A 14,248-nucleotide genomic window follows, 5' to 3' on the forward strand; every position below is an offset into this window, starting at 1 on the left:
GTTGCAGCAAACTGTGCAGCAAAGAGTAGTGAAGGCCATTCTGCGGAACTACTGGGTTGCCCCAATTTAATTTCTATTCATTTCTATTCAGTGGCCGAGTCATTTGCTTAGATTGCTCGTATATGCAACCCCATATATGTGTGTGTTTATTTTTACAATAGGAAAACATGTACTTACGACTACTGCTTTATATGAATTGATACAATTTGCATACTATATCCGATTCAAGTATAAATAAAATAATCAAGTAAAGTTATTAAAAGGTCGGCTCTGGACGTACGCCGATCGCTCGCTAACCGAATTTACTATATACAGCAGACTCCGCATGGCCGTTGTGATTGCAGTGACTGCAGACTGCAGAATTAAGCGTTTCAGTTTCGGAATTGCAACATCTGATTCTGATTCTGATTGCAATTGCAACCGACTGACTCGAATGACGTGTGTAGTATGGCAACATTAGGGCTATGATTCCGAGTAGATGGTGCAGCGCTTGTTCTTTCCCACGGAGGCCAGCAGGTTGTTGTTGGGACTCCAACTGACCGCGTTTACGGCGGTGCTGTTGATTGGGAGCAGAGAAGGCATTCAAGGATTACTCGCAATCTCAATCGGCGCAATCAAAAGGCACAAAAGGATGGCATGGGGCATAATGAGGAACTTCCTCTGGATCATCTGGATCCTATGGCCAGCCAGGCCAGCCAGGCCAGCAGTAAACTTTTACTACTTTTACTACCCACCTGTGACCCTTGAGTGTGGCTTCTAGGAAACCATTCACATTCCAAATGTATATAGCGCCATCCGCCGATCCGCACGCAATCTTCAGGCCGCTCGAGTTGAAAGAGGCCCGAGCAAAATCACAGCTGATTTTAAAGTGTTCGTTTCTATAACCATGGAGTACAAAGTAAAGTGAAGAGTAAGAGTAGGATTATAAAGTTAGGGTATGGCGCACACTTACGTAAACGTGGATATAACTTGGTTCTTGCGTAAATCTAACAGTTTAATAGTATCGTCTCTTACAGAGCATATGAGGTAATTGCAATCTGTGGAATTAACATGTTGTAGTAGGGATTAGGATGGCAGCTGGTGGCAAGCACTGGCAAGCACTCGCCTTTTGACAAATCCAGGGAGGTGATCTTGGCCGGCATCAAGACGTCGTCCGCCTGCTTCTCCGTGCGTATGTCCCAGAACCGGATCTTCTTATCGTAGTGCCCACTGATGATCGTCGATCCGAGGCTGTCGGTGGTGACGAGATCATTGCAACTGGAGCCGGCAAACTTGGTCTCTATGCAGGCGATGCTGCGCAGATCCCAGATCTTCAGTGTGCGATCGTGGCTTCCGGTCACCACCTTGATGGGCTCCTGGACGTATTTGGCGGCCATCACCTTGCCACTGTGACCCGTCAGCGTGTGCTTGAAGGTTGGAAGGGCGAGACAAACAGTTAGTGCGGCGTTACGTTATAGGGCAGGCACTACGGCGATCTTGGCCCAGCATCTTCTTGGTAGGTAGCGAAAGACCAATAAAAAGAGTAACTCGGGGCAGAAGGGCGGGCTGCTACCAACACCTTTTGTGGCGGCATGACACATGTGCCCTCGCCACCTGGAAACCGGCTAATTAGCGGGGCCAAGTATCTTTCACTAGAACGCGGCGTGCAATTAAAAAGTGTCCACCGACATTAAAGAGACTACAGACATTTAATTACGGCGTTATAAACCAGGATCTTAAAACTACACGCGGAAAATCAACTGCCATTGACATAGGTCGCATGGTGGGACATACTTCGAAGTGCTACTCCGTCATCTTCGAGTGCCTCTGGGTTGACAGAGCGCAGTGCCCAGCTACCAGCTACCAGCTAGCAGCGAGCAGAGCCATCTAACACCCGTGTCATTGACACTTCGAAATGCCGATGCTCGCTATTATCTATCTCTAGACGAAGATGCCTAATGGTGGCAACAAGAAACCAGATAAGATAAAAAGTGCTTCCTGCGTATCAGCGAATTTGTTGATTTATAACATTCGGATGAAGCTGCACCCGGACAGCATACGTAAATCTGTTATTCCAAATAGTTAGCTGCTGGGAAGGGAAATAAAAATCGCAGCAACTGGCAGGCAATGGCAATGCCTGCGTTTAAGAGCTCCCACTAAATCTATTTAATAAATAATAAAAGTCTTTAACTAATTGCCAGCCAAAAGCCGTTCAATGGCGGTGCCCTTATAGGTGCAGTCGCCCTTGCTCTTAGCTCCGCGCAAAGAGCCCACAAGTCCGCTTCTCGACCGGCAACCAGTCAAGTCGAACGGTCAATGTACGCGCAGTGTGGCTTAAAGCGCCAACCACTTTGGCTCAAACATGTTTGGCCGCCGCTGCAGCCCCCAAGAAGTGGAGACTTTGAGAGCGAAGAATTAAAGAATTGGTGGGAAGAGCGTCTGCGGCGCAGAGCGAAGAAAGAGCCTAGTGCGAGTTCGCTCAGCCGGTTTGCAGCTAATAACATGGATTGAAATGTTCTCTTAAAACGTCTTATTTGAGCCAGCGGTTGATTTGGCTTCGTAAACGTGTTGGCCATAAACCGGTGAGTTTGAAACCGAACTGCAGGCCAATCCGCATTTTGATCGGAATGCCAGCGTGGTGGCAAAGGTGGAAATGTCCTCTTTTCCAGGCCATAAATTAGCAAAACATTTCTAATGCATGACTTATTGCCGTAGTCTAATGCAACAGCCGCATAAATCACTACAACACCTGTGAGCAGCCGCCGGTGCGATTGATTCAATTGGATTAATGTCCAATCAAACTGAGTCGGCTAAGCCCCAAAACTGATTGCTGTCTGGCCCAAATGCGCCGCTCTTGGATGGAATTATGGTCGATTGATGCGAAATAAATAAAAATTGTTTCCGAGTTGGCAAACGTATTGAATCCATCTTTGGCATGTTTACATGTTACGTGCCACACTGTTTATAAGGCCCACCGATCGATGTAAACAACGATCGAATTATTATTATTTGGCTAATATATTGGCTAAACATTCTAACTTATGATTGATTGAGTTATGCAAATCGCTTCGCCTCATTCAGCAGCAGGTGTGAGGCGCTGATTAATGGAAAATCGCCCGCATAAACTTCCGGCGATTACGGTGTGTGAATCGCAGAAAAGTGGCTAATATTAATGATGATAACTCGGCGGCAATTGGCCATTGGCAATTGGCATTCGGCAATCAGTTGGCCACTTCTGTTTGAACGCATTGTGGCCAGAGGCCGTACAAGTCAGTGTGCTCATTTTAATGCTGCAGATCGGCGGCGGCGCTATTCTTCAGTTACAGTTTCCAGTTGTGCGCAAAAGAACCGTTTAAATGTCAATCCAGAAATACCAGTTAGAACAGAAGAGTCGGTGTATCTCGCGGATGCGGATGGGAATGGGGATGCGGGATTGGGTTGGGGGATCGGGATGCAGCTGGGAGCTGGAGCTGGAGCTGAAGCTGGCGAAGAAAAGCAGGAAGAACCGCACTTGTATGTTCATTCGCATGTTGACGCTGTGCAGCATAAATGGATGAAGTTGCGGATCTGGCCTGACCAGGCGAGAGATGAACCTTGGGGTAGGCAAGATTATTCCACGGCTATTCAGGCCAACTGCCAATGGCCAGTTTCCCCTCGTTGCATTGTGGCATTCAAAGACGACTTTTATTTATGACCGCCAATTGAAATCGATTCGTTCGATAAACGCACTTAAATGTTGCAATATGGGTAGCAAGAAGTGGGTAGACCACTTTACTACTACTGCTACATATACTTTTCTTTAAGCTCCAATTCACAATCGTTTATAATTCTAAGTTCACTCAATAAAAATGCTCCTATGGCTGAAATTTTGTTGTCTTCAGATGTGTAGCATGTACCATTAAATTTCTACGAAATCTTGGCCAGGCATGAAACCATTTCTCCAATCCTTCCCAAGATGAACCTTACGGGTCCATGGTACACATATATCATAGTTGAAGTGCTTTATTTACTATATAAGTAAACACTTTTGTTTGCCATCAGCGTCTCTGTAATGTTTACTTGTTTGTCTTTCGCCTTTTTCCGAGTTAGAAAGCGGCAAACATGCAAAATTTATTTATAAACATTGACATTGCTATGAATGTGTGGCTATATGTACGTTCCAACTTGGGTAAACAAAGGCGAGAAACTAGAATCATCACGAGGGCTGAAAATTCTTTATAAATCAAGGCATCAAAGAAGTCGGTTTTTTAATCTGCTTAGCGCAGCCAGAGAAAAGGAAAGTATTGTTCTGACCATTCTCGAGCACACTCATTGCGGCAATTTGTTGAGCAGGAACGAATTGCTGCTTTAAAATTACTATCCTCCATGTTTATTATATACAGAAGTTAAGTAGCCGATGCCTCATGGAGAGGAATAGGGTAAACGAGTGAGTTAGTACACAAGTTCAGCCTACAATCGCGCCCAGAAATCGCACACTTTTGTTATCATTGAAAATATCTGGCGTCTAGACTAGCGGGCGAAACTGAAAAGTGTTTTTCCGCGTATATGCTTTCATAAAATGCGTTTTGCTTTCGTTTGTAATTGATATACATTCCCTTTTTAATTAAATTGGAGTGTTTAAATGAATGTTTCACTCACTCTCAAGCGATTGTCCATCACCGTCCATACTCTGGCTCCGTAGTCATTCGAGGTGCCCAAGATGTAGGCGCCTGTTGAATCGAAATCCACGGAGTTGATCCCAGCACTGCTTCCGCTGAGAACTGCGCGTGGTTCAGTGGAATCTGAAACGGCACAATGCGAAGTGATATAAAAATAAATATAATGTGATTATTTATAGGTGTAATAAACAATGTGCGACTGCTGATGACTCACTTTTGCCAATATCCCAAAGTTTGACTTTGCGATCAGCGCCACCAGTGGCCACCATGCGCTCCACGGGACTCCAGCGCACCGCATGCGACTCGTTCTCGTGTGCCTCGAACTTCATGAGGATCTTGGTGGGATTGGCCTGGCCCAGGTAGCCAGTGGCCTTCAGGGTGTCGATGGAAGCCCGGGAGTTCTCGGCTATATCGCCTGCTGTAAAACGAGCGCTTATATATTCATTATCATCGAGACCTATGGCTTCCATGGCGCCATTAATCGCGGCCTCGTCGAAGTCCTCGTCGCCGATGAGGCCGCCAACGAACTGGGCGGGACTGGAGTTGCGCTGCAAGGATGCGGCGCCGGGCGAGGAGGCGGTGTTGCTGGACGAGCTGGGCTCACGGACCGCGTCTTCTAGGTCACGTTTCAGTTTAGCCGAACGTTTCCTGAAAATTGACGGCAGTCTTTTTCTAGATATGTTTAAAAACGGTTATACATTTATATTAAACCAAATCAAAAGGAGCAAATCAGAATGAGTGACACAGTCGATTATATTCGTCTAAATGGTCCGTTCTACTTGGTGTCCTTGGCGACTTTGTTAGGTTGTTAGTAAAAAACATATGTATACGTCAATATTTATTACATGCATTTTGTGTAGTTTCCGTAAACCATTTGCGATTTGGTAGTTCCCGTGCTCCGCATTTTTCGGTTAACTTGCTTGCATGACGTTGGGTGGGTGGGCAATAAGTGGTTTATTAACACAACTGGGTGATCAGCGGTCGGGTGGATGGGCACTGCAATCTCTAATCGGGTATTAAGATAATAGCCTAGTATACATGCCCTACAACTCCACGAAGCTACGAAGGATTCTTTCTGGCTGATTTCCTGATTCCCTGAATTGAATATTCTGGTTTGTTAATTCTTCCATCCTACTTAGTAGTTTATTAGTAGCTAATGACTTCAAGCGAACATAAAAAATATAAAAATATTGATTGAAATGATGCTTTTGAAACATTAGTGCAAAAAGCTGTCTAATCCACGGAAATTCAGTTGATTTCGTGTGTATTTGTCAACAGTTTACATGGAAGTTTTATCACTCTTTTATAAGCATTAGATAAGCTGCGCGATTAACCATTTTATGTGTGTATCTGCGTACCTATCTTGTTACGAAAATGCATTTATATACATGTACATTATGATCAAAGAGATAAGTAATATTAAAAGTTATGTTTTGCATGAAAATAGGGTCACAATGGTATAATTTTGAATGGAACGTACCTAATTATGCTTTCGTTTTCCTCGTTCAACTTGTCGGCATCCTTCGACTTGTATTGCATAAGTCGCTCCAGGAGACGTCGATTTTCATCCTGTGAATTGCAAGAGAACGAAAAGCTTTTTAGTAGACGCTTTTTCATATTTGGGATATATGCAAATCTTTTGGCGCCGTCGTGCTGTTTTCCGCGTTGAACGCTAATATGCTACTGGATCGAAATCGAAAAGATAGCGAGCTTTTCCCGTCTATAGACGAGGCATAGCGATTCGAGCCATCTGCAATGTATTTATCGAACCAACCCACTACCGTAGAAGTGGATTTGCTCAATGGGATTCGGAAGCCTCGAATAAGTACCAATAAAATGATATTTTATGCACTATTTTGAGTAAACAGCTCTGAGGATTTAATTAGCGATCAATGAGTAACCAGCAGTTGATCATTGAAAAATCCGCTTCGGAATTTGTCTATCGCTGTGGTATAAGTGCTTTTAAATGGCTTATAAACAACAATTAATGGCCTCACATTTTGACAACTTTTGAATGGGAAAACAGAAAATAAAGAAGTACAGAAACTTTGGAAAGCGAATACCCCATCATTTTATTGGGTCACTGATCATAAGTGGGTCTATTTCAACTTACAAACAATTTAATTTATATTTACTACTATTCCAATTTGCATATACGTAGAATTTACTTTGTGTACTCTTCTTAGACAAACAAAACAAAGCCATGCTGATTTTGTGGGAATGAAAAGAAAATAATTCAGAGCACTTACTTGCACTCCTCTCATCTTTTCCTCGAGGGAGCTAAATGCCAATTGAAGCGCTGTATGCTCATCCAACATGGTGTTGTTCAGTTTCTTGAGCTCCTCCAAACTCGAGTGAAGTAGCTGCACTTCCGCGCGCAATCGGTTGTTGTTCGTCTGCTGTTCGACGAGGCTAAAATAAATAGTTTCATTAGTTAAGTTGTAATCTCGCCTAGATTAGGGTTTAATCTCCAGATAATTAGTCATAGACGCAGCTGTAGACTCTTAATTGAATTCTAAAATCAAGGGCGTGATAAACAAAAGGTTTTTCGTCATTCTATGTGCCATTTGCTCGAAAACTTTATTGGTAGACACGCCCTGGATAGCTAGCTACCTGTGCTCCTTCTCGGAAATGATGATCCTCTGCTGCTCGACCTTCTGGTTGAGGTCAACGATCATCTGGGAGTTCTCGCCCTTGCGCTTGTGCAGCTCGGTGAGCTCCTCCTGCTGGCTGAGCAGCTTTTTCTCGAGGGTGGCGATGGCCACGTTGGAGCCGGTGCCACCTGTTGACACTGCGTTGCGGAGCTGCTCGTTTTCGACGGAGATCTTCAGGTTGTCCGCCTTGAGCTGCGCCACATGGTCAATCAGTCGGTTGTCTGCAAGAGATGAGGGCAATTAATGCGTGTGACCATGAAGTTCGTAGACTTTTTCGATCGGAGGTTAACTGGTGCGTAACGGAGCCAACTGGGACTCCGCTGGCGACCCAGATGCTTACTTTGCTCGATGATCTCCTTGAAGTTGTCGCACTCCTTGCGATTCCGCTCGCGTAAACGCCGCACGACGTGCGCTCGCCACACATGCTCCTCCGTAGACATGTTTTTATTGTGTTTCTGCCCGGAATTTCTGGGTGTTCCGTACTGGGGACTCCGGACTCTTGGCTTGGGTTCTCCTTGCTTGCTGGATTCGTGGCGACACCTTGGCGTGGTCGCCTGTTCGCATCGCAGGGGGCGTGGCACGGGCGCTATAAGGCGGCTGCGTTTATTCGCATAATTGTTTTTAACCAAATATGATTATTGTTGTTCAGCTGTTCATATTAGTGATGTCACGGCTCGTCGATGCATCGATGTGTCTTTGGCGATACTAATCGATGTTACATCGACTTTGAATAAAACTGATTGAATAATTGTATCAAAACACTTCAATGGAAATACACGTTATCTTATGTTAAGTTAACCTATGTATGTTGATCTAAAAACTAATAACTTTTTATTTGCCTAAGGTATAGGACTTTTAAAATACAAATCACATTTGTGCATTATTTTATTTATTTGCTATAAGGGGGAACCCGTTTACGCTTTATGAAACAAGTAACTGTTTTTCCTTGAAAGCTTCGAACGAATTTATCCTCAACTTTATTATGATGACATCGATGAGTATCGATAATCGTTGCATCACCAGTTTGAAATGCATTGAAGTGTTACCAGTTGGTCAATTTATGTATTTCCCCTTAAATTTGACGAGAAATGCCAATTTCACTTTTTAAAAACATAAAAGGGCAAAACCATAAAATAGTTTTTTTAATTTAAATTCATCGATTACTTGGGCGCCAAAAAGCTAGTCACTTTGTTGTGGTTATCGCAAGCAATAGTATTAGACAACGTTATTCCAAGTGTTGCATAACGACCAACCGGTTAAAAAGCTATAACCGCTGAAAATGTACTGAAAAGAAACGTCTTTTTGAATTTTAAAGCGTTTAAGCAAAATAATCTAGATGAATTATTATTCTTAGCTTACACGAACAATTTACACTCTAAATTACTGATCAAGTAAACTATTATCTATACTATCTCCGCTTGCGCAGATTCTGGCTAACCACGTCAATGTAGACAGCCTTGTTCAGATGCACCTTCACCTGCTGCTTTACATAGACCGAGGTAATGTCAAAGTAGGGTATAATGGCCATCTTCATGATGTAAAAGAAGGCGCTGGCCACAGCCGTAGTGGGAATCAAGAGGATCCAGTACTCCAGCGCCAGATAAGTGTCATCGTTCATTCCCAGGTACAAAAGTAGCAACCTCGTTAGGTGGTGAATCAGGCTCTCCAAGGCGCACCACACCACGAAGGCGAAGAACTCGAGGATGGCCAGGGTTCCCACCGTCTCCACCAGAAACTGAATGGTGTACGGCAGGTGGGTGTACCGATCCGGATACAACTTCACATCGGAGGCCAGAAGCAGCAGGGCGCCCGCGAAAATCCAAGAGCCCAAATTCGGAGCAGGTGAACAGGTATCGTTGGGTGGCCAAAGGCACACGGATATTCCGAGCACGAGGTGAATAAAACCGGCAGTGTAAACCGCTTGCTTAGAAGCCATCTCTAAAAATACTTTTTAAAATCGATTTTAGAAACATTGATTTTGCTATTTACGAGTGAAATACACACGATTGCTTGACATCGTGTTTACAAGGTCGCACTTCTTTTATTTCTACCTTCAAGAATATCTGTAGACCACCGCTTAGTTCTCCAAATCGATCTAGAATAGTTCACGACTTCTTAAGTTTTGTACGAAAAATGATTATAATTGTATGGGAAACCAAACTGAGATTTTCTAGTTAGCCTTGCGAACCTCGTCTCAATCAAAATTCGTTTTCCAGCGCAGACAGTTCTGGAGCAGACAGTTTTGGAGTACAAATTCAAAGTTTACACAAAATCCAAAAGAATGGAGGGAAAAAAGCGCGGACATGTGTATTGTCCACCCATTTACAAGAGCCAGAAAGTGGCGCGCATCACCAACAATGGCTACCTCAACTTTTTGACCGAGTACAAGAAACGCTTCTGCGGCATTTCTCCGCAGGACATGGTGCGATATGCGGCCAAGCAGTGGAATCAGCTGTCCGTCGCTGAGAAGGAACGTTTCAGGAACAAGGTAAGTGCATAAAGCCTAAAGGATGTAACTAAAACTTATATTTAACATAAACAGCCGACGGTCGTTTTGAAAAGCCCAGCACAACTTGCTGCATGTGAGTCGAAGAGCGAAGTGGCCGAGAAACCAGAACAGCAGTGTCCTTCTCGAAGACAGTCGCCATCCGCTCGGCAGCGGAAGTCCGAGAGGAGCTCCTCCAGATCGAGGACCTCGTGCAGATCCGTGAAGAGTCGCCTGCGAGGGAAGCCAAGTCCTCAGCAGACCAAGCGCAGTCTCAGCCATTTGGGCTCCGCAGTCGCCTATATCCATTTCCTGCGCAAGTTTCAGAGGAAGAATCCCGAGTTGGCGACCCCCGAACTGCTGAAAACCGCCACTCGCTTGTGGTGTCGCCTGGATGAGAGTCAGCGGCATGCGTTTGAGAGGCCACTTTGGTAAGCTACTTCACAGATATTACAGATATCTTTATTTCACAAATAACATCTTTCATATTGCAGGCTTGTGCAAATAAAGGAGGCCAAAGTAGCAGTTTAATATGTTGTGTATAGCTCAAGACTAAAGACACTTTCACTTTGTGCAAATTTCTAGAATAAATTCAATCTCATGTTATGGCAAACCACTTCCCTGATTTTCTTCGTGCGGAAAGCGTTAGTATTAATGGATGTAGTAATAATTGGCTGCAGCTCTAATCCACATCGATAAGCATTAGCGATCGTGTGGGGAAGTGTGAAAATGGCCAGCGATATGCTGCTGCGGACACAAATCCCCTGCAGCGACTAGAAAGCTGGCGTGGCATTTGGTCAGCTGCTAAACTACGCAGAACAGCAGAGCATACGTACGTGTAAGTTTTCTAAACACGCAAAGGCAATTAAAATTTTTAAGCGACATACGAACCCCCACGAATTGCACGCAGTTAACAGGGAGCTGGACATCCCACAAAAAGATTGACTGCAGCAGCCCAGTGCGGGCAGTGCGGGCACACAGGATAGGTGCCTCCGCTCGATGGGCCACCGAAACGTGGCTACACTTGGACAGCTCGAGCACTGGGACACTTGGACTTTCCATGCTCAGTTACTCAATAAATAACATTCCAATTTACTTATAGGGTTGTGCTCACCTGAGAACAGCTCCATCCATACGGCAAATATTCGGAAGACACACTCTTTAATAACTCGCACAGATCGGGAGAACTGCCTTTCCGCACCAAGCCAATCAGCCAGGCCATGTACCCTTTTGGCCATTGTAGCCGGCTTGTACAACATATCGTATGCTTAATGCATAACTAATGAAGCAGCAGCTCCTACGTCTCCAGCACGACGCTTGGCTCCAAGTCGCAAGTCGCTGGTGGGGCGGCTGTTGCACTGCCACACTGCTACATTGCTGCATTGGTGCATTGGTGCAATTGCGGCGAGGCTGTCACTAGGACATGCCACAATTGTTGGCCTTTAATACCAATGGTCCAATGCTGCCAGCTAGCCAGCTAGCCAGCTAGCCAGTGCATTCGAATCGAGCTGAGCTGCGCTGCGCTGCGCCGAGTCGAATGTACAAGTATCTGCTCGTTTTGGCCACAGAAATGTGCTTCGTGGTCGGCAAAGTGCCGCTGACGCCATCGAATTAGATTACAGAAACCGCTTTTGTACGAAAACTTTGGCTAATTAGATCTGGGAGTTCACTGAACCATATTGCAATACCTCGATATTACCTCAAATCTGTATTTTATGCCCTATAAGCGGCATAAGCTGAGCGCACTCATTTGCATGGCATCGGCTTGGAATCGGGATGGAATCTGGCCGGGATTGGTATGGGGATCGGGTTGGAAGGGTATGGAATGGTTAGCTGGAGCCTGGGAAGTGGAAGTGGCGGCGTAATTCGTACTGTTCTATACGCCAGCGAAGAAGTGAGCATGCGATGGTACTCATAATCTGCATTCGGAATCTAATTCAATTAAGCAATGTTAATGGCCTGGCTGCGGGACGGGTACAGCTGCGGTCAGGAAGCTAGCAACTCGGGTATGTGCACTGCCAACAAATGGCTACACTTTACACTTTTTACCTATAAATATATAGGGTATAATTATATATATAGGTAAAGATTGCTGCTAACAATCCATAGTTATAAGTAAAGTAAGTAAGTAAAAGTAAGTAAAGTAAAGTAAGTTAAAAAAGTTTTTTTCACTTAGCAGAGTTCTTCTTCGGTATATATGAATGCTATATCTTATATATAGGTGACATATTTTCTTACACTGCAGATACTTAGGTGGGAAGCCGCATAACGTGCGCATCCAGGAGATGTGCTGCCCGTTCTCGCCGAGACCGGATTGAATTTCCACCCTATAGATCCGAGATCCGCCACTCGCCATCCGCTCCGTACTTTTCTGCTGACCGCAACTGTGCACATATCTGTATATATATGTTTATATACACACACACATACATACTCGTATATATATGTATATGTTCTGGCCTGGCCGAAACTGATCTGGGCAAAGTGATTGTTCGGTCCGCCAGCAAGGCATCTTTTGGTTATTTGGTGCGCATTGGTCCCAAATCGAATTGCTGCGACTCTGGGCTGCAGTTCAGTGGTGCTGGTGGTGCTGGAGCTGGAGCTGCTGCTGGTGGTGCTGGCCAGGAATAGGAATGCGGCATGCAGTGTACTGGTGGAGCAATTAAAGCGGACCTGGAATGATTTGGCCGGGCCAGGGAAAACAAAACGAGAGCATGTGGGGGGCAGAACAATGCAGTTGGTACTTGCGACTTTCAGGCTTTCGGCGCGGCAATAAAAGAAATTAACAATTATAATTGCAATAATACTACAAGTCGCTTGAGTGCTGCATATAAGCAGAAGTAGAGCGCTGCCTCTGCCAAAGTAATTTGAAACCGGGCGGTTAATTATTTGCCTTTATTAGTTCATTCGCTTTATGCATTTGCGCTGATAACGTAATATTTTTTAAGCCAGCCACTTGCATGTTTTTTACTCGTTCAATGACTTGTTGCGTTTTTCCCCTTTTTGGTTTAGTAACTTTGGTAAGAAGTTATAAAGTCTAGTCTCTTACTTACAGTTAGTAATACTGCTGAAACAAAGCGTTTCCAGTCGATATTTGCTATGCACACCATTTATTTTGCTTATGCTGCACATGTCGAGAATTCTCAGGAAGGTAAACTGATTTCGAACTGGCCCCACCAGCAATTCGAGCTTTTGAGGATGGTGGTTAATGCGAAACCTTACAGTTTTCGCTGACACATTTCGCTTAACCTTTCGCATTCGCATCCGGTATTCATGGAGTATCAGCATATACCACCAGCTTGCTGCTACCAAAACCATTTTGCAGAATCACAGGCAAATCTGTCTTGGCCACAATTTAGTAGCGTGTAACTGCAGGTCAGTGAACCAAGCTTTTGCTAAATGTCAGCATAAATGGGTAAAAATGAAACCCATAATCCAAGAGCTTCCTATTGGAGTAGCAAATGCAAACAGTTAGCACTTTGTTTTCCGAACTTGACATGTGTAAGCCGATCGGCAAATGGCTCAAATTATCGCGAAATGGGAAAATGGGACATTCGAATCGTAAAAGTGATGACCAGGCCGGAAGAGCAGAGCCAAGCTAACACACACATTATGGTAATCCAAGCCCGCCAATAAATTTAGCCAGCAACTGCCTCTTCGCAATAACGAGGCAAGAGCAGCCAAGGGCTAAGCCTTAATTAATTCCCAGCACAGTGGGTTTTAGCTGATTTTGGATGAGGAGCTGAGGAGCGCCAAGTGGCTGTGGCTTGTTAGCAAACAGCAAAACGAGCTAATCACGTACATCTGGCTGCAGACCCTTGCACTTTCTCCCCAAGTGAGTTATGAAGAAGATGAAGCTTGCCACCAGTATCTTCACTCCGCTAATGGCCAGTTAGCACTTGGCTTAATCTTGGTTAGCTGGCTTGAATGGGCCGCAGATGGAAGCCAACTACTTTGTGGGGTGGAGAGCTGTTTATGAATATGCAATAAATTGGTGTTTTTGTGCTGTTTTGACATTTCGAGGAACAAGATCTACGCAAATTATCATATGTGGCTGGAGCAGCCCACACGTCAGAGGTGATCCCATCGATCCGAGCCATTTTCAATGCCAATATAACGATATTGGCTCAATTGTTCTGGCGGCATCCGGCTGGCAATGGAAATGGAAATGGTAGTTTGGTTTGGTATTCGCTCGGTGTTCGATGGAAACACCTTCCAATGATGGCAATTTCGCGGATAGCCGAGTGCAACTGTCGCATTGTCCCATTGTACAATGGCCAAATGGGCAAATGGCAACGGAATATGCATATGCGACTCCCTGGCCAACGGACAGGTACAAAAATGCTGTCTGCCCCTTTGGTGAACTTCATTCATGCCCCGGATCGCGGCGCGGATTGGATTGCATTGCATTGCAGTGGAATGGAGTGGTGTGGAGTGGAGTGGTTTCGTGGGGTAAGGGGAGAGGGAGGAGT

The 14,248-nt window shown here is 44.9% G+C and overlaps 3 protein-coding genes across 6 annotated transcripts; 1 reads left to right on the forward strand and 2 right to left on the reverse strand.

Annotated features, from left to right (window-relative positions):
• Positions 1-102: 102 nt before the first annotated feature.
• Positions 103-7,968, reverse strand: LOC122621181 (autophagy-related protein 16). 4 transcript variants are annotated; one of them, XM_043798959.1, is made up of 10 exons: positions 7,632-7,968; positions 7,251-7,512; positions 6,887-7,049; positions 6,118-6,206; positions 4,852-5,309; positions 4,618-4,760; positions 1,106-1,406; positions 953-1,037; positions 735-878; positions 103-556 (listed from the first exon to the last, which is right to left on the reverse strand). In XM_043798959.1, the coding sequence occupies exons 1-10, from the start codon at positions 7,729-7,731 to the stop codon at positions 463-465; spliced, it is 1,839 nt and encodes a 612-aa protein (XP_043654894.1). In that variant the 5' UTR covers positions 7,732-7,968; the 3' UTR covers positions 103-462. The 4 variants fall into 4 exon arrangements, with proteins under 4 accessions (XP_043654894.1, XP_043654895.1, XP_043654898.1 ...); XM_043798960.1 differs by having other exon boundaries at positions 4,852-5,285; positions 7,632-7,967; XM_043798963.1 differs by lacking the exons at positions 6,887-7,049; positions 7,251-7,512; positions 7,632-7,968 and adding an exon at positions 6,751-6,853 and having other exon boundaries at positions 4,852-5,285.
• A 640-nt stretch (positions 7,969-8,608) lies between these two features.
• On the reverse strand, positions 8,609-9,288 carry LOC122620901. Its single transcript, XM_043798578.1, has one exon. The coding sequence runs from the start codon at positions 9,225-9,227 to the stop codon at positions 8,700-8,702; it is 528 nt and encodes a 175-aa protein (XP_043654513.1). The 5' UTR covers positions 9,228-9,288; the 3' UTR covers positions 8,609-8,699.
• A 195-nt stretch (positions 9,289-9,483) lies between these two features.
• LOC122620900 (protamine-like protein 99C) lies at positions 9,484-10,389 on the forward strand. Its single transcript, XM_043798575.1, has 3 exons — positions 9,484-9,779; positions 9,834-10,207; positions 10,271-10,389. Exons 1-3 carry the CDS (start codon positions 9,573-9,575, stop codon positions 10,305-10,307), a joined length of 618 nt encoding a protein of 205 aa, XP_043654510.1. The 5' UTR covers positions 9,484-9,572; the 3' UTR covers positions 10,308-10,389.
• The last annotated feature ends 3,859 nt before the right edge of the window (positions 10,390-14,248 follow it).

The sequence above is a fragment of the Drosophila teissieri genome, chromosome 3R (genome assembly GCF_016746235.2).
Source record: "Drosophila teissieri strain GT53w chromosome 3R, Prin_Dtei_1.1, whole genome shotgun sequence".
In the NCBI taxonomy this organism is placed as follows: domain Eukaryota; kingdom Metazoa; phylum Arthropoda; class Insecta; order Diptera; family Drosophilidae; genus Drosophila; species Drosophila teissieri.

Excerpts from the sequence above, each read along its gene's own strand:
- LOC122620900 (XM_043798575.1), top strand. The coding sequence starts at position 9,573 with ATGGAGGGAAAAAAGCGCGGACATGTGTATTGTCCACCCATTTACAAG. Across the intron at positions 9,780-9,833 it reads AGGAACGTTTCAGGAACAAG|CCGACGGTCGTTTTGAAAAG; the intron begins GTAAGTGCATAA and ends TAACATAAACAG. Across the intron at positions 10,208-10,270 it reads GCGTTTGAGAGGCCACTTTG|GCTTGTGCAAATAAAGGAGG; the intron begins GTAAGCTACTTC and ends TTCATATTGCAG.
- LOC122620901 (XM_043798578.1), bottom strand. The coding sequence starts at position 9,227 with ATGGCTTCTAAGCAAGCGGTTTACACTGCCGGTTTTATTCACCTCGTG.
- LOC122621181 (XM_043798959.1), bottom strand. The coding sequence starts at position 7,731 with ATGTCTACGGAGGAGCATGTGTGGCGAGCGCACGTCGTGCGGCGTTTA. Across the intron at positions 7,513-7,631 it reads CAAGGAGATCATCGAGCAAA|ACAACCGACTGATTGACCAT; the intron begins GTAAGCATCTGG and ends CATCTCTTGCAG. Across the intron at positions 1,407-4,617 it reads TGATGGACAATCGCTTGAGA|CACACGCTGACGGGTCACAG; the intron begins GTGAGTGAAACA and ends CCAACCTTCAAG.